Source organism: Octopus sinensis, linkage group LG20 (assembly GCF_006345805.1).
Source record: "Octopus sinensis linkage group LG20, ASM634580v1, whole genome shotgun sequence".
In the NCBI taxonomy this organism is placed as follows: Eukaryota; Metazoa; Mollusca; class Cephalopoda; order Octopoda; family Octopodidae; genus Octopus; species Octopus sinensis.
The window spans coordinates 15,554,254-15,574,160 of record NC_043016.1 but is presented as its reverse complement, the minus strand read 5'-3'; the positions used below and the strand labels follow the sequence as shown (position 1 = coordinate 15,574,160).

Here is a 19,907-nt window from a genome sequence, read left to right as displayed (position 1 = left end):
AATGCAAAATAAAATGGGTACAGGCTGTGTGGGAGCAAAAGAATTGCATTTATTGCATGCATTTTGTGTGCATTTCTTTTCATTAAGTATTCATTGACATCTGAATGACTAAACTTAGACATGTTTAAAATTGATTATTTCATAATTTTATGATTGAAACTTATTATAAAATAGGCAGTTCTTTTAAATAATGGTGTAGTATTTTCAAATAAGGGGAATCTGAAAAATTAACAATATAAATGAATTATGTTGATAATGGAAACAACAGTTAAATGTTAAATATTCTCACCTTAATTGGGCGAAGAAGTTTGGGTTCTTTTCTTCTGAGATATACTTGGCCAGCAAATACCATAACAAGCACTGTTGCAAAACCAAAGCCTTCCATTTCAATTAGGAAGAAAATGTCACCAGATTGTTGATATGACAAAGATAAAAGAAGCTACAAGAAAAACAGAAACAAATTTTTAATTACAAGGTAAATAAAATATTTATTAAGAAATTGACACATTAAAGCTGGAAGATATAGTCACAAAAGAACAGCCGTGAAACAAACTATATATTACACAAAAATACTGCTCTCCCTAGCCCAACTAATTAGGGAGAGAGTCAGTTTAGATGAGATGCAGTTTGGGTTCATGCCAGAGAAAAGCACCACTGATGCTATATTTATGGTAAGACAGCTGCAGGAGAAATGCCTAGCCAAAGATAAACCTCTGTACCTGGCTTTCATTAACATGGAGAAAGCTTTTGACAGGGTCCCCTGATCCCTTATCTGGTGGTCAATGAGGAAACTAGGGATAGATAAATAGTTAGTGAGAGCTGTGCAAGCCATGTACAGGGATGCTGCCAGTAAGGTGAGGGTTGGCAACAAGTACAGTGAAGAATTCTGAGTAGGGGAAGGGGTCCACCAAGGATCTGTTCTCAGCCCCATCTTATTCATCATAGTCCTCCAGGCAATAACAGAGGAATTCAAGACAGGATGCCCCTGGGAGCTCTTCTATGCTGATGACCTTGCTCTAATTGCTGAGTCACTATCAGAACCAGAGGAAAAGTTTCAGTGTTGAAACAAGGATTAGAATCAAAGGGCTTTAGAGTCAACCTAGCTAAAACCAAAGTCTTAATAAGTAGGAAGGCAGACAAACCACAAATCCCTTCAGGTAGATGGCCCTGCTTGATCTGTAGAAAAGGCATAGGTAGAAACTCCATAAGATGTACCCAGTGTAATCTATGGACATATAAGAGGTGCAGTAATGTCAAAGGAAGGCTAACTGGGAAGATAGTTTTTGTATGTGGCAGATGCTCAGGTGCAATAAACACTGAAAATGCGCAGAAAACAGCTTCCGTCACATTACAGGAAGAAAAACTAGAAGTAGTTGATAGCTTCTGTGGATGCTCTGATAGTATAGCTGCTAGAATAAGAATAGCCTGGGTAAAGTTCAGAGAGCTATTACCTCTGCTGGTGACAAAGGGCCTCTCACTCAGAGTAAAAGAGTAGACTGTATGATGCATGTGTATGAACAGCCATGCTATATGGCAGTGAAACATGGGCCGTGGCTGCTGAGGACATGCGTAAGCTTGCAGGGAATGAAGCCAGTATGTTCTGCTGGATGTGTAATGTCAGTGAGCATACATGACAGAGTGTAAGTGTCCTGAGAGAAAAGTTGGATTTAAGAAGCATCAGATGTGGCGTGCAAGAGAGATGACTGCACTGGTATGGTCATGTATTGCAAATGAATGAGGACAGCTGTGTGAAAAAGTGTCACAACCTAGCAGTTGAGGGAACCTGTCGAAGAGGTAGACCCAGGAAAATTGAGTTGATGAAGCACAACTTTCGAACATTGGGCCTTACTGAGGCAATGTCTAGCGACCGAGACCTTTGGCGATATGCTGTGCTTGAGAAGACCCGACAAGCCAAGTGAGACCATAGCTTATGCCAGTGGAACATTCAAAGCACATCTAAGTGTGATCATTGCTAGGGCCATGGATTGTCTTCCGTGCTGGTGACACGGGAAAAGCACCATTCGAGCGTGATTGTTGCCAGCACATGTGCTGGTGGCATGTGAAAAACAACATTCGAACATGGCCGTTGCCAGTGCTGCTGGACTGGCTCCCGTGCAGGTAGCACATAGAAACACCTTTTGAGCATGGCCGTTGCCAGTACCACCTGACTGACCCTTGTGCCGGTGGCATGTAAAAGCACCCAATATACTCTTGGAGTGGTTGATGTTAGGAAGGGCATCCAGCTGTAGAAACTTTGCCAGATCAGATTGAGCCTGGTGCAGCCTTCTGGCTCACCAGTCCTCAGTCAAACCGTCCAACCCATGCCAGCATGGAAAGTGGATGTTAAACGATGATGATGATGATGATGATGACTGCTGAGTTGCAACAAAACAAGTTATAACAGAAAATTCAGAGATGGGAACATGAACAACTGGTCATGTATTCAAACTTACTAAAACAGGTTCCAGCACAACAGGTTAGCAATAAGAAAGTAGCAGGTATGAACACTACAATTCCTAAGTTTGTGCAGATCTGATAATATATCCAGAAAAGAAGTAGCCATTTACTTAACATCTGTTGATCTCCAGCATATGGTAGTATTATGAACTTATCATTTATATCCTCCTCTTGCCTGCATCCTCCCTCGGCTGTTTAACCCATCACAGTTAGCTTCCGGCTGCAGGACTCAACCATGACAGAGACATATATGGTATACCATTCAGTTCTTACAATCTGCTTCTTAATTCATTTATAATTTCTTACACTGTTCCATTTGTCATAACATCAAAATACACCTTTAAAGCTTTTCATTCCCCCTTTTTTTATATGGATTAGTTAAAGAGAGAAAGACATTGCCCATGACCTTTTACAGGGCTCCAATACTGGTGAGAAGAAGGAAGTAAGTTATCCTAAAACCCAGAAAACCTGAAATCAAATATTCGCAACACATTGGGCTCTGCTAAGGGTACCCAAAGTCAACAGATGGGCTTCTGCACAGTTTTGTCTACTGAATTTCACCCACATAGTTTTGGTTGACCTGAGGCTTACCAAAATTACAGACTCATGTGCATGTATTTGTGAAGTGAACTTCTAAACTACACAATCATACCTGCATCTACTCTGCATGGACAGAAAAAGCACTATTAAAAAAAAAATAACTACATATTTGCACAAAGGCTATATGCTTACTTCAGTTCAACAGAGACTGCATCATAACTATTATTTTCTAAGCTCAGGCATCTAAGATGTTATTAACAAGATAATAAACACAGTACAAACATGAAGAATAATTACATAAACAACAGATGTCTACAAGATATAACAACTCTGTGATTCAGGTCCCAGGAATCACTACTAACTGGAAACCTCTTTGTATCAACGGAATACAAAGGTGTGTCTAAAGCACTTCACAAGTACCTGTAGAGATATTTAAGAATTTAATAAGAGAGAATGAAAACTAAATAGAAGACAGATCCTCAGAACTCTAAGCCCAACAAGCAGTCAATGGATGAAAAAAAAATCTTCCCAATTCTTACAGAAATGGTAAATACAAAGGAAGACAAAACATACATATATAACTTACAATTATAAGAAGGGAAGGTGCTGGTGTTAAATTTTTCCTTGTAATCATGGAAATGATTTTTGGCATGTGGTTATTCTGGGCTCCCACAAAGAATAACCTGAAAACAAAGAGATTTTTCATAAAGTGAAATACTTCAATATTTATAATAATTAGAGAGTAATGATATCTTTTGATCTACACTTTGATCTTAGAGAAAAAAGACAACAACAAAAAACAAAACAAAATATAATTTCATTAACCTTAAACTAATGAAAACTGATCATAAAGACAACCTCATGAACCTTTGGTAATTTTTTTTGAATTTCTGTTACCATTTCGGTTATACCATGTGTTTTATTGAGGCATAACACAACATTTTTTGGTTTTTAAATTTTTAATGCAGTAAATGGAGCCAAGCCCATTACTTTCATAAACTTTCCAGGCTTTGGTGCAATTGATCCAGTCGGTGCTAATTTTAAACATCTGAAACTCAATGCCTCCAGGAAAGGAAACAATATGTTCAAGAATGGTGCTAGATGGGTGATATTCTGGAGAGGCGGGATTGTAGGAAAAAAACTGTTTAATGCAGTGTCTGGATCCACAATTTGAGTCATGAGAGGAAGAGAGTGTGTCTGGTGGTCTTAGGAGTAGAAGTGGTATACAGCTAACTTGTGAATCGACAGAAAAGTGGGAACAGTTTACAGCAGACTTGAGGGAAGGGATCTCTGTGGCACATTCTGCATATTAAATATACAAACTAAAGGACATCAAATATGAATGAGTTGAAACACTTCGACTAATTGAGCTTATCTTTGCTATTAACAGATAAAAACAGCGATAAAGAAATTTAATAAGCTTAAAATATATCTGTCATTTTCATTTGCTGGTTTTAAAGACTAGATCCACTTTCTGTAGCATTGTTTTCATTTTCCCAAAACTTTGGTTCACTAACAGCATTGGAATTATCTCCCTTGCTTTTCATTTTTTAGTATTTAAACGTCTATACGGGGAAATTTTGTTTACTAATGGCATGGATAATTTAATCCTATAGCATTCAAAGCAGTCAAAACTGGCCCAAATAGTCTATTTGTTCTATGTTCAAACTGACCAGATCCAATGCAGGGTCAGTTCAAAACAATGTGAATAAATAAACTTTACATTCATTGAGAGAGTGTCAAAGGATTAAATTAGGTTAAGTTAAAGATTTTCAACTTACTATATTATGTGTACTAGTCAATATTATATGGTAGATATTGCAGCAGCTGTTACCTACTAACAAAACCTGTTCAGTGTCAGCAGTCATCTGTTTTTAATAGTCATTACTGTCAGGTATAATTAATTATGCGATTACACTTAGCTTTTTATAAAAATAAATTTATAATTGCTGTGAGCTTTCATTGCTTAATCTTACTGGTTTACTTGCCTCATGCTTCATGGGGCAAGGGTCATCCCAGGTCAGCGGTCTCAGAGATGTTATCATGTGTAGAGCTGATCATATCCACTGGTGTTCTCCACCACTGAAAGTCCCATGCCAGCCCCTCTGCATCCCCCAAGGTGACATTGAGCCTCCAGAGATCTTCCCCAATCACGTCCAGCCATGAAGCATCTTTCAACCTGCAGCTGCTGCACTTAATGACACTAAAGCTCCGGTAGGACGATCTAGTGGGAGACAGATGACATGTCTACACCAGGGCATGCGACGGATAGCTTTGAGGCAGTACATTGTTCCAGTCATTAGACTGCAGCCATGCTGAGATACCATCTTGAAGAATTTTTAATTGAATGAATAAACCCCAGAACTTTTGCTGAACTGCTAAGTCACAGGGACATAAACACTAATTGCCAAGTGGTGGTGGTATGGGGGCGGTGACAAGCACATTCACAAAGACACACACAAAGATACACACACACACACATATGATGGGCTTCTTTCAGTTTCCGTGTACCAAATCTACTCACAAGGCTTTGGTCAGCTCGAGGCTACAGTAGAAGACACTTGCCCAAGGTGCTACAGACTGGGATTGAGCCAAGAGCCATGTAGTTGGGAAGCAAGCTTCATACCACACAAGTCATGTTTGCAACAATGATATGTATACAAGGTGGTGTCAAAAAGTTCCCAGACTGGATCTGTAGTGCACCAACAGTTGTGTGCGCAGTGAGTGCTTGCAGTGACGTTCATGAGGCAGTGTGCCACGTGCCATCTCTGTGTTTACTCTGCAAGTTGTGAAATTTGTGATTTTGCAATCACATGTGTGCTGTAGTCTTGTGATTTTGTTATGGACAGGAAGAAAGAGCCAATGCGAAAGTTTGCATTAAACTTGGGAAGTCTGCTACAGAGACATTGAGCATGCTTCAGCAAGCTTACGGCAATGAGGCAATGGGTCATGCACAATGTTTTGAGTAGCATGGGCACTTCAAAAGGCACAATAGAGCTGCAGCGCAATCAAAAGCATGCTCATGCTTTGTTTTTGACATCTGATTATTGAGCATCAAGAATTCGTTCCCCAGGGCCAGACTATCAATTGAGAGTTCTACAGTGTCTTTTTGAAGCGTTTGAGGGAGGTCATTTGGTAAAAGTGACTGGAGCTATGGAGCGCAAAGAATTAGATTATTCATGATGACAATGCAACCTGTCACTAAGCTCTCCTCACTCGTGAGTTTCTAAGCAAAAACAACAAATGGTATCGCTTCCTCACCTGCCCTATTCACCAGATTTAGCACCAGTGGACTTCCATCTCTTCCCGAAGACAAAAAGACAGTGCAAAAGTTGCCGTTTTTATGTTGTTGTTGAGATCCAGAGCAAATTGCACAAGACCCTCAACTTGCTTAGAGGAAACGACTTCCAGGCTGGATTCCAAAGGGACAGGAACACTGGGACCAATGTATTGCTATGCAAGGTGACTATTTTGAAGGAGACCAATGTTAAAACTTTGGTAAATGAGTTATTTTTTTATTAAACATAATTAGTCTGGGAACTTTCTGATACCACCTTAGGAAGACATGGGATGAAGTGGTTAACGACTGATCTCAGGATGTTGGGCCTCACAGAGGAAATGACCATGGACTGAGATATCTGGCAATACGAAGTTCTTGAGAAGACCTGCCCACATCAGTGAAACTAAGTTCTAGAAGTGCTGTGTGTCCCACCCACACTTAAGAAACAAACTTTTCATACACTCTACCAAAACAAACCCAATTACATCTCTTCTCTTCCTCACATTTCCACTTCATGCACTATGATTACATCCCACTCCCCAGTCTTGTCCCCTTGGCCCCGTGCCACTGTATCATTGCTCTCTGCTTGCCCCCAACCTGTTCGTCCTACCCACATGCCTTGTCTCACTCTATTATTGCCATCTGCTAGCCCCCGACCTGGGTGTTCCACCCACATGTAACAAGAAAACTTTTCCCTCACCCTACCCCAACAAACCAATCTACATCTCTTCTCTTTTTCGAATTTCCTCTTTCATTCACTATACCTAGCTCTCACTTCCCAATCCTGTTTCTCTGTATCATTGCTATCCGGTAGCCCCTCCAACTCTATATATACCCAGATCTTTTGCCAGCTCCTCCAACTCTATATATACCCAGGTCTCCCACCACTTACTCATGCTCTTTAATCACACTCCCTTCGCAATATCCTGTCACTTACATTATGGCATTTGAACTTCAAGAGTATGCCCTAGCACTTGCCACAATCTATATATCTCTCTTCCTTTACTCAACCATTTCATTTATACTCTGAACCCCATTCCTTGTGAGTGTGCCACGATCTCCATCCTGTAGTATTTTCTTTGTGGTAGCACAACTGTTTCTGTCTTCATTCCTGATTTTTCTCTCTCTCTCCTGCCAGGTAACCTTGTACTTTCTCTACATCAAGATACCTATATCTGTCTCACAATAACCATTTCATCATCACCTCCTCCAATGCCTCCTCTCCTCTTAAAAGGTTTTGTCTTGCAAGATACTTAGTGACCCTGTCAGTGCAGGTGCCACTTAAAAGCACCCCAGTCCACACTGTAAAAAGGTTGGTGTTCGGAACGGCATCCAGCTGTAAAAACCTTGACAAAACTGACGTAGCCTGTGCTTGTACCACATAATAAGCACTTGGTGTCCAGAAGAGTATCCAACTGTAAAAATCCTGCCATAACAGTCACAGAAGTCTGGTGCAGGCTTTGGCCTGGCTGGCTCTTGTGGTACCGTCCCACCCTTGCTAGCATGGAACATAGACAAACGATGATAATGATGATATATACATACACAAATAAAGGTTGGATGGCTAAGGCTGAAAGACATTAATTATTAGTTTAATCAGTTCAAGGCTGACCCAGAGCTAAACAATAACAAAAACTAGCAACAAATATGAAATAACATCCCCCACCCCTACAGAACACCTGTTTAGAATAGCTGATTGATTTTACTACAGAATATTAGGAATAGAGAGGAAAAGAAAGATGTGTTGGTTTTAAAACAAATCATTTACCTTGACATTGACAATGAAGTTCCATTTATCATTCCAATAACAGATATAGCTATTAGAATTGGCATTACCCAAGAAGCAGGCCCAAGTGTTTGTTCAGCAAATGTCTAAAAATGAGATGTGATATATATATATATTATAAACACATAAAAAGAGATCATGAACAGATTATAAACATAGAATTAAAAGAGTTAATAGAGTTAATTTAGCAAAAACCAAAGACTTAGTAGGTATGAAAGCAAACAAATCACAAATCCCTTCAGGTAGATGGCCCTGCTCAATATGTAGTAGAAACTCCATAAGGTGTACCCAGTGCAAGCTATAGACACATAAGAGATGCAGCAATATCAGAGGAAGGTTAACAGGGAAAATAGTCTTTGTGTGTGGCAAGATGTACAGGTACAATAAACAGAAACAGAAATGTACAGAGAATAGACTTAGCATCAAATGCTAAGGAAGATGCTTAGAAGTATTTGATAGTTTCCATTATTTTGGTGACCAAGTCAGCAATGAAGGTGGATGCTCTGAGAGTTTAGTTGCTAGAATAAGAATAGGCTGGGCAAAGTTTAAAGAGATTCTACCTTTGTAGGTAAGAAAGAGCCTCTCTACCTCAGACTGAAAGGCAGATTGTATGATGCATGTGTGTGAACAGCCATGCTACATCACAGTGAAGCATGGGCTGTGACTGCAGAGGACATGTGAAGGCTTGAAAGGAATGAAGTTAGCATGCTTCACTGGATGTTGCTCCAGTCCACTCAGCTGGCAAAAATGAGTAGTACCTGTATTTCAAAGGGCCAGCCTTGTCACAATCTGTGTCACACTGAATCTCCCTGAGAACTACGTTAAGAGTACACGTGTCTGTGGGATGCTCAGCCACTTACACGTTAATTTCACGAGCAAGCTGTTCCATCGATCGTATCTGCCGGGACCCTCGTCGTCGCAACTGACGGAGTGCTCCACTCCCTCACTGTATGTATATATATATATATATATATCCAGACTGTTGCCATAGTAAGAAAGCTGTGATAGACTGGTTCCATTATACTGAAAATAAATCAGCCTGCAAATTCACCCAGTTTGATATTGTTGACCTCTACCCTGAGCCTCTCCTCAAAGCTCCCCATAGAGACGTTGAACAATGGATTGCCTTCTTTCTTCATCCAGAAGGAATTGTCATGGACCAGAATTGACTTTCTGGTATTCATGACGATTCTGATATCAAGATTACTCATGCAGGGCCTTCAGGAGGAGAGGCTTAGGGGTAGAAGTCAACAATGTCAAACTGGGTGAATTTGCAGGCTGATTTATTTTCAATGGAACCAGTCTATCACAGCTGTACTGGAGTTCCATTGAGTCAACCTTGTAGTTGTTCTGATGCCACAGTCAATAGTATTAAGAATATGCTTGCTAATGGCACCTATCTCTCTTTTGGATGAGTTGATTAGCACTTGGGGTTGGAATGGAAATTAGGCTTATCACTATTGTTTTTATATGTTCATCTTCTACTTGAAAAAATTCAAATTGCGACCTATTCACTGACAAAATTTCATGCTGCATAGATACAGCATGAAGTTTTGTCACTGAACAGGTCACAGTTTCAGAGCAACGAAAATATTTTCACAAATTAAATTTAAATGTTGAAGTGAATCTAACAGTTTTTTTTATGTGTGTTCTCAAATGGCTTATAAACACCATCCACACTAATTGTTTTTGTTTCAGCACACAATCTCAGATCAAGTCACTCGCTATGCAAGTACATCTCCATAATTTAATTTTCAGTTGTGTCAGCATTTTCATTGCTTGACCAGTATCACAAACTTTATCCAGGACAGACACCAGCTGACAGACCAGATTTAACTGACAGAGTATTTAATATGAAACTTAGGGATATCTCGCATAATATTTTGGAGAAGAATGTTTTGAGAGAGGTTGCAGGGTACATGTGAACTATAGAGTTTCAAAAGCATGGACTACCCCATTGTCATATGCTGTTCATAGTTAAAAAAAGATCCAGAACATTATGATGAATTTGTTAATGCAGAACTTCCAAATCCACAAACACAACCAATTTTATTTCAACATGTCACCCAAAGCATGCTACATGGTCCATGTGGAAGAGATAAACCCAATGCAATATGTATTGTTGATGGGAAATGTAAAAGACATTTCCCTAGAGACTTTCAGGAAAATACATTCCACAGTAATAATGGCAATCCACTTTACCAACGTTGAAATAATGGTTTTACATTTACATAGACTAATGTTGAATTAGATAGTCGTTCAGTAGTATCATATGCCCCCATCTTTTAAGTCAAATATGGAATGTCATTGTAATGTAGAGATATGTGCATCTGTAAAATCAGTTAAATATATTAGCAAATATATTCATAAAGGCCATGATCGGGTGACGGTCAATATTAGGGGACAAACCAATGCACAACAAACACACAAAGATGAAACTGAAAATTACATCAATGGCTGCTATGTATCCTCATCAAAGGCAGTCCGGAGGATTTTAGGGTTCAAATTACAGAGTTCACATCCTGCAGTCCAACAGCTTACAGTTCATTTACCCCAACAGCAATACATTTACTTTAATGACGATGATGATATTGAACCTGTTATCCACACACATGACAGGTCCACACTCAGTGGATGGATGCAAGTTAACCGGGAATCACCAGTTAACTTATTTGCACATACATTACACTCTACTGATTTCCCTGAATTTTACACATGGAATAATAGTGAAAAAATAATAACACACCCAATTGGGCGTATCTACTTTGTTTCACCAAAGGAACAGGAGCAATTCTATCTGAGAGCTTTACTATCTCATATTCCCGAAGCTACATCATTTGAAGATATGAGGACTATTAATGATGCAGTTAGCCATAGTTACAAAGAGGTGGCAATGAAACTGGGTTTAGTACATAATGACCATAGATACCATTGGACTATGGAGTTTGCAAGTATTTCAGCTATTCCATATCGGATGTGAAGACTTTTCTGCTCCATTCTTAATTACTGTGTTCTATATGTATACTTATGTATATATATTAAACAAATATACGATACAATGTAAAATACCCTATCTTAAATGTGTTTACACAAGTGTATGTATCTAAATGTATGTATATATATATATATATATATATATATATATATATAGAATCCGTTCTGTCTGTCTGTGCGCTTATAACTCGAGTATTGTTCAGCCAATCGCACTGAAATTTTAAACATGGATACATGACAGAGTAGGACATTCTGTAATCTAAAACATTTTTCAAAAAAGTTAGTTTCAAGGTGAGAATTGCTATTTTAAAAAAATCTTGTTATCCTGTTTGTTCCACCATTAAACTCAACCAGTTGCTCAGACAGCTGGCACATACCATTTCGCTAACAAGGGGAGAACAGGACGACAGTCAGTCAGAACCGTTGCTATCCTGTCACTCTTATGATGTCCAATTCCACTTGAAGTTGTATATATATTGCGCTAAGATTCGTTATCAATCAATTATCCTTATTGAGAATAAACATTCAAAAGCAGCCACCACATACAATCACCAAGCATCTCCACTACTTAACACCGTCCAAGTTAACCTGCTTCACCTTTACAACTGACATGGAAAGCGACGCAAAAAAAAAAAGAGAAAGAGATTGATTGCTACTAAAACGCGTAAAATTTTGGGGTTAATAATCTTAATCTTTAGTTACTGTTTCTCATTCAAACTACATAATAGACAGAATTGTCGGATTAAAACAGTAGGGTGTTTTGAGGGAGATTTGACTGCTGTTTCTACCACGTGTAGCTACCATGTAGAGGTCTCTCTCATTGGCTCATACATACATATATACATAAAATTGAAATAAAATACTTAAAGTAACAATCATTAAATGCAAAAGCCAAGGTCCATGCAGTGTCATGAGTCAAAAAAATTTCCAACTTCTTGCCTAATCTCTTATCTCTTACACTATTTCAGAATCATGTCTCTATTGTAATGTGAGATAATACGTTCAGTTTGAAAAAAGTCAGTCCTATATATATATATATATTCCTTATCCATTCCAAAACTGAGTTACAGATTTTGATGCATGGGGTATCAAAAGATTCAGTACTATTTCGGCTACAAATTAATCTTAATTTCCATTCATGAAATCTTCTCATCAGAGAAAGAGAGAAAGAAACCAAACTCATCAATAAGACATTTTAACACCATTCTATATAATTTGAACATTGATTTTCTTCTTACATTTCACTTCCACTAGAATATATCTATTTCCAAGTTTTTAAGCTTTTATTTTAATTCACATATCACTCTATATTTCTCCTTTATTAGTTTTCCGCTTATTTCTTTCCTTTACCCCTTCTCTTTCTATAGACTACATTTGAGGTTATATCCTCAAATGGTTTTTTAAAAAAACTTAATAGCGTTCTGTTCATCATTATACACATCCATCACATTCTGTTAAAATGCCTTATTGAGTTTGGTTCCTTTCTCCCTTTCCCTGATGAGAAAATTACATTGTTTTACACCATTTTATGCCTTTGGAATAATATCAATGTTGTCTTCGAAACATATGTAGGAAATAAAAGAATTTTAATAACCCCTGTGTTTAACTCCCACCACAACAACAACCCTCTTCTTTTCAGGCGCTGAATTGCTCCCCTCCTCCCCACATCTCCTTGCCAGTTTTCAGAGTTGGCACTGTCAATGTTGGTACATTGAAAGGTAGGTCTAGTGAGATTGTAGAGATGCTTGAGAGAAGACGGGTTGATGTATGCTGCATACAAGAGGTAAGATGGAGAGGTGCTTCAGTTAGGGTCCTCACAGGCAAGGCACATAGGTACAAAGTCTTCAGGCAAGGTAACATGGATGGTGTAGGCATTCTCCTTGCGGAGAAATGGGTGGATAAGGTCATAGAGGTTGTCAGGGTTTGTGATAGAGTGCTTAAGCTCAGGTTGGTCCTACAGAGTGGCACAGTTACGATTATCTCCGCCTATGCCCCACAAGCGGGACTACCAAATGATCAGAAGGACCACTTTTATGATACCCTTCTACAGGCTACCTCAAAGACTAGTGGCAAGGACCTCATCTTTGTGGGTGGAGACCTTAATGTTGGGCGGGAATCGGGTATCTTCACTGGGGTACACGGTGGCCATCGTATTGGCACCAGAAATGATGAGGGAACTAGATTATTGGAATTCTGTGATGCATGTAACCTTTTAATCTCCAACACTAACTTCAGGAAGCCTGACTGCCATCTTATAACTTATCAGTCAGGAGACTCCGCTAGCCAAATAGACTTCATCCTCACCAGACAGTGGGATGCAGGGTCGCTCTTAAATACAAAGACCCTCCCGGGTGAAGAATGTATCCCTCAGCATAGGCTAATCATTAGTGACTTTAGGCTTGAGGCCAGAAGGACTCCAAGAAACAGACCAATCCAGAAAAGAAGGATTTGGAAGTTAAAGAACCCTTCACATGGTCAGAGATTTAGGGACATCCTCATCAAGAAATTTGATGAGAGGGAGGAGGAGCTTCAGACGTCGGACATAGAAGGTAGCTGGGAATTCCTACGGGACAGCTTGCTGAGTGCCACAGACCAAGTCTGTGGATGGTGCAAAGTCCCTTCCAGACCTAGAGTTACGTGGTGGTGGAATAGTGCAGTAGACAAAGCCATTAGTGCAAAGAGACGGGCCTGGAAAGCCTGGAGGGATGGGGGTAGCAGGGAACCGTACCAGGTAGCCAAAAGGGAGGCTGGGCGGCAGGTATACATAACCAAAGATGTAGCAGAAAAGAAGTTTGCCAATGTCCAGCGACGTGAGGACCAAAGAGCTGAGGTATTTCGGATTGCCAGACAGTGTGTCAGAGAAAATAGTGATGTTACAGGAGAGAAATGTGTCCGCATGGATGATGGAGCACTTGCTTTTACTGAAAGAGGCTTGGAGAAGCCATTATGAAAGACTGCTGAATGAGGAGAATGAATGGGAGGAGGAGAGCCTGCCAAATGTTGACCCAGTAGAGGGACCAGCTACCCGAATAGACAGCTCCCTTGTAGTTAAGGCAATTAAGGATATGAAACCAGGTAAAGACCCCGGCCCATCAGGAATCACTGCTGAGATGCTTAAAACAGCTGGCTATGTGGGCTATGGCCTAGTTACCCGCATTGTAAACCAGGTAGTTCATAATGGAGTCATACCCAATGACTGGCGTAGCAGCACCATAGTCAACTGCTACAAGAGTAAGGGTGATGCTCTAGATAGAAATAACTACAGGGGTATTAAACTGTTGGATCAGGTGATGAAGGTCACAGAGAGGGTCATAACCCATCTCATTAGGGAGAGAATTTGCTTAGATGAGATGCAGTTCGGTTTTGTGCCAGGTAGAAGCACCACTGATGCTATATTCCTGGTCCGACAACTGCAGGAGAAGTACCTAGCTAAAGATAAACCCCTCTATAGCTTTTGTGGACTTGGAGAAAGCCTTTGACAGGGTCCCCGATCCCTTATCTGGTGGTCTATGTGGAAACTGGAGATTGACGAATGGCTAATAAGGCTGTACATGCTCTATACAGAGAGGCTGTCAGCAAGGTTAGGATTGGCAACGAATATAGTGAAGAATTCTGGGTAGAAGTAGGTGTACACCAAGGCTCAGCCCTCAGTCCCCTTTATTCATCATTGTCCTCCAGGCAATAACAGAGGAATTCAAAACAGGATGCCCCTGGGAGCTCTTCTATGCTGATGACCACGAAAATAGTTTTTGTGTGTAGCAGATGCACTGGAGCAAAAAACACTGAAGATGTACAGAAAACAGATTCCATCACATGCTAAGGGAAGAAACTAGAAGTAGTTAATAGCTTTTGCTACCTAGGTGGCCAAGTCTGTAGTAGGGGTGGTTGCTCTGAGAATGCAGCAACTAGCCTGAGCAAAGATCAGGGAGATCCTACTTTTGCTGGCAACTAAGGGACTCTCATTCAGGGTGAAAGGTAGACTGTATGATGCATGTGTGCAAACTGCCATATTACACGGCAATGAAACATGGGCCATGACTGCTGAGGACATGGGTAGGCTTGAGAGAAATGAAGCTGGTATCATCCGCTGGATGTGTAATGTCAGTGTGCATACATGGCAGAGTGTAAGTGCCCTGAGAGAAAAGTTGAGCATAAGAAGCATCAAATGTGTTGTGTAAGAGAGGTGACTGCACTGGTATGGCCATGTGTTAGGTGTGGATGAGGACAGCTGTGTGAGGAAGTGCCACTTCTTAACTGTAGAAGGAACCTGCATAAGAGATTACCTTTTCGACTGAAGCAATAACTCCATTCATCAATAAAAAAAATCTAGTTTGAAACAGCTGTAGTGACTGAACCAATTTCTATCTATTTATATATATATATATATATATATATATATGACACCTTGTGAGTACCGTTGGCGATTTTTTTCCTGTCTTCCCTTCTCCTATGTTTCCGACGAAGAGCTCCGCTCGAAACGTTAAGCCCTCCTTCTTCCCTGAGCGTCCAATAATACTTTATGTGTTCCACGTCCTTACATTGTTGTGTTTTTTTGTGTTTTCTTGTTTGGATTAACTTTATATATATATACACAATCACTGTTGCGACCTCTATCATTACCACCCTCTCTCTCTTTCGGAGAGGCACAAGCACCTACACGCACATATACACACACGGCAGTAACTTCCACCTACCAAATTCAATCACAAAGCTCCGGTCAGCTCGGGGCTATAGTGGAAGACACCTACCCAAAGTGCCACGCAGTGGGACTGAACCCGAAACCATGTAGCTTGGAAGCAAGCTCCCTAACCACACAGCCATGCCCATTTAAAAACTGACTTCTATGTTGGTCAAATGGCTTGACAAGATTTGACAAGTCAGAGCATTGCACCATACTCCAGTGTTGTGTTTGACACAATTTCTACAGCTGGATGCTCTCTCTAACAACAACCACTTTACAAAGTATACTGGGTGCTTTTTTTCAGGGAATCAGTAATAGTGAGTCATCTGGGCTTCTAGAAGGATCTAATTCCGATGTGCTCATAGTAAATATTGCTCCAGTGCATCTGTCATTTACAAAGTTTATTTTTTCTGTTAGTCTATCTGTGATTTTATTAAATTTCTTGTGAGCCCCTAGTTTATATTGTATAGTTTACACATGCTACAATGCTTTCAAAACCTTCCAGAATTAAAGTCCCTTATTTGAAAACAGTTTAGGGCTGGTGACAGACTGAGTGCCTAACCATATCCTGCTTTAAATGACTCCCTGTCCAAACAAAAGATGTTAAACAAATGAAAAGTATTCATCATCATCATCATCATTAGTGTCCGTTTTCCATGCTAGCATGGGTGGACGGTTCAACTGGGGTCTGGGGAGCCGAAGGCTGCACCAGGCCAGTCAGATCTGGCAGTGTTTCTACAGCTGGATGCCCTTCCTAACGCCAACCACTCCGAGAGGTGTAGGGTGATTTTATGTGCCACCGACACAGGTGCCAGATGAGGCTGCGAACGGCCACCGGCCACGCTCGGATGGGTTTTATGTGCCACCGACACAGGTGCCAGACGAGGCTGGCGAACGGCCACGCTCGGATGGTGTTTTTATGTGCCACCGACACAGGTGCCAGATGAGGCTGGCGAACGGCCACGATCGGATGGTGTTTTTATGTGCCACCGACACAGGTGCCAGATGAGGCTGGCGAACGGCCACGATCGGATGGTGTTTGTACGTGCCCACAGCACGGAGGCCAGTCGATGCGGTACTGGCTAGGCCACGTTCGGAGTTTTCTTGTGTGCCACCGGCACTGGTACCACAAAGATACATATTCCATTGATGTTCATCTATTTTGATTTTTTTTTCACATATTTATAAATTTAGAATTCATAAGAAAAGTTGATTAGGTAAACTACACAGAAATGCAAAGTCAACAAAATTTAGAATAAGTTACCACACAAAAAGAATGAATTTGTAACAAGTTAAACAATTCAAAGTACTTACAACAGCTACAGCAGTAGACTTGAGCATTTCAAAAGGCGACAAAACTCCGAGATAAGCAACATTTGCAATGAGATAGACAGTAATGACGAGAGACATTGAGATGAGGATCGCCAATGGGAGGTTTCTATAAGAAAAGATATAAGTTTTTTATTATTTTATTGAATCTTATTTGATCAAATATTTTTTTAAATCTTGCATTTGTAAATTTAATTCAGTTTCTTGTTAAATTATTGAAAATAAAATTTTACTCTTTTGCTTGTTTCAGTCATTTGACTGCAGCCATGCTGGAGCACTGCCTTTAGTCGAAGAAATCGACTCCAGGACTTATTCTTTGTAAGCCTAGTACTTATTCTATTGATCTCTTTTGCCGAACCACTAAGTTACGGGACGTAAACACACTAGCATCGGTTGTCAAGCGATGTTGGGGTGACAAACACAGACACACACACATACATACATATATATACAACAGGCTTCTTTCAGTTTCCGTCTATCAATCCACTCACAAGGCTTTGGTCGGCCCGAGGCTATAGTAGAAGACAATGCCCAAGGTGCCATGCAGTGGGCATGCAGTGACCTGGAACCATGTGGTTGGTAATCAAGCTACTTACCACACAGCCACTCCTGCACCTATATTATTTTAAATTGCATTTTATTAAACTGCATAAGAGATTACTTTTAGCTGAAAATGTGTGTATGAGTGTGTGTATATTTATGTATGAAGTGGAGAGGAGCAGAAAGTTATTGTATGATAGTGATACAAGTTAGATATTTCAAAAGGATTCAGTTGAGATTCACTGAAAAATACAATTTTGAATTTAGATTTATAAATAATTACAAAAAATTATCAAATCAAATCAAGGTTTGGATTTTGCCCTTCCATTTACATAGTTAGGAATATATCAACTTGGTCAGTCTATAGACTGAAAACACTGAAGAAAAAAGTCAAGCTGAATGAAATATGAATATATCAATTCTTAACATATTCTCACAAACCTGAACATAAATATGCTGATCACTGCAGATTTCTGTCATTAGAGATCATAAATCAAATCTAAGGTTATCTAATTACTTTGAAATAGCATTAATGATAACTATATCTGAATCTCAAAAGATGAACAGATCAAAGAAGTAGGTTCTTTCCATAACATAATCAATATCAAAAACCTCTTTTAGGAATGGCAATATTAATAAGGCAGCGAGCTGGCAGAACCATTAGTACACCAGGCAAAATGCTTAGGGGCTTTTCATGTTTACACAATCTGGGTTCAAATACAGCTGATGTCGACTTTGTCTTTCATTCTCTTGGAGTTGATAAAATAAGTACCAGTCAAGCATTGGGGTCGATGTAATCAACTAGACCTTTCTCATAAAATTTCAGGTCTTTCATAGAAAAGAATATTAATAAGTTGGTGGGCTGGCAGAATTGTTAACATGCTGGACAAAATGCTTAATGGTATTTCATCCTTCTTCACATTCTGAGTTCAAATTCTTCTGAGGTTGGCTTTGCATTTTATCCTTTTGGTGTGGATGAAATAAGTACCAATTATGCACTGGGGACAATGTAATCAACTTACTCCCTCCTTCAAAATTTCAGGCCTTGCACCAAAATTTGAAACCAAAATTAATAAGTTATTCAGTTTTCAAGAGAGAAGGAAAACACTGACTTTTTGGAAAGCAATATTCAAAGAAAAACTTAACGTAATCTATTTATGCTCAATGGTTAGGGTGTTGGACTCACAACTAGAAGGTTGTGGTTTTAATGTCGAAATTAGATAGCATGTTGTGCCCCTGCACGGGCATTTCATGCATGCCAGAAGCAACTGGGGGTTAACCCTGTGACAAAATGGCATCCTGTTCACAGGAAAGATGAGAATTTTATGCATTTCAGAGCTTAGACATTTCAAGAACTGGGACATGTTCTGGTAAATGAACTTATAGGCTCAATTTTGGCAAAAAATCCCAGACCATCCTCCTACACCCGGATATGTCTCCAACAGTAATAACTCTTTGTTAGAGTGGGCTATGGTGCCCTATATATAACTAAAAGACTTCATCAGTGGCGCTATTGAGTTAGACATGACCTGGGCCTATACTGGCCAAAACCTATCAAAGTTTTATATATATGTATATACATACATACATACATACATACATACATATATATAGACACACAGTATATATATATATATACAGACATAAAGGAGACCCCTATCGGTCATGAATGACCATGAGATTGCACCTACAAAGTTACCCTCCGAGGCACAAGTCTGGGCAAGGTTGTTTATGGAAGGCCAGCAGTCACCCATGCATACTGGCCTCCCCACTCCAAGGGAAAGGCTAAAGCTGATATGGCTTCACACCAGTGATGCCGCAACTCATTTCCACAGTTGAGTTAACTGGAGCAATGTGAAATAAAGTATCTTGCTCAAGAAAACAACACACAGCCTGGTCTGGGAATCGAACTCACAACCTCACGATCGTAAGCTTGATGCTCTAACTACTGAGCCATGTGCCTTCACTATATATACATATAAATACAGTATAATTATATATATATATATATATATATACATACATCCAGTATATATATATATATATTATATATATATATATACATACATCCAGTATATATAGATATATATATATATATATATAACATACATCCAGTATATATATATATATATATATATATATATGCATGTATATATATGTGAATATATATATAATATATATATATATATATATATATATATATATATATATGGGGAAAGTTTATGAAAAAAAAACAAACGACGAAGGCAGGTGATGTACAAAACAAACAGATGTATTAGTATAATGCTCGGGAATAGAAA

The 19,907-nt window shown here is 39.5% G+C and overlaps 1 protein-coding gene across 1 annotated transcript in view; it reads right to left on the bottom strand.

Annotated features, from left to right (window-relative positions):
• The window catches only part of LOC115222566 (large neutral amino acids transporter small subunit 1), an 88,791-nt gene that overhangs the window by 18,506 nt on the left and 50,378 nt on the right, over window positions 1-19,907 (bottom strand). Inside the window, exons 5-8 of the mRNA XM_029792842.2 lie at window positions 17,053-17,176; window positions 8,046-8,149; window positions 3,584-3,680; window positions 290-439 (exon numbers count right to left, since the gene is read on the bottom strand). Of these exons, the coding sequence (XP_029648702.1) occupies window positions 290-439; window positions 3,584-3,680; window positions 8,046-8,149; window positions 17,053-17,176 (475 nt within the window). The remainder of the gene's footprint in view (window positions 1-289; window positions 440-3,583; window positions 3,681-8,045; window positions 8,150-17,052; window positions 17,177-19,907) is intronic.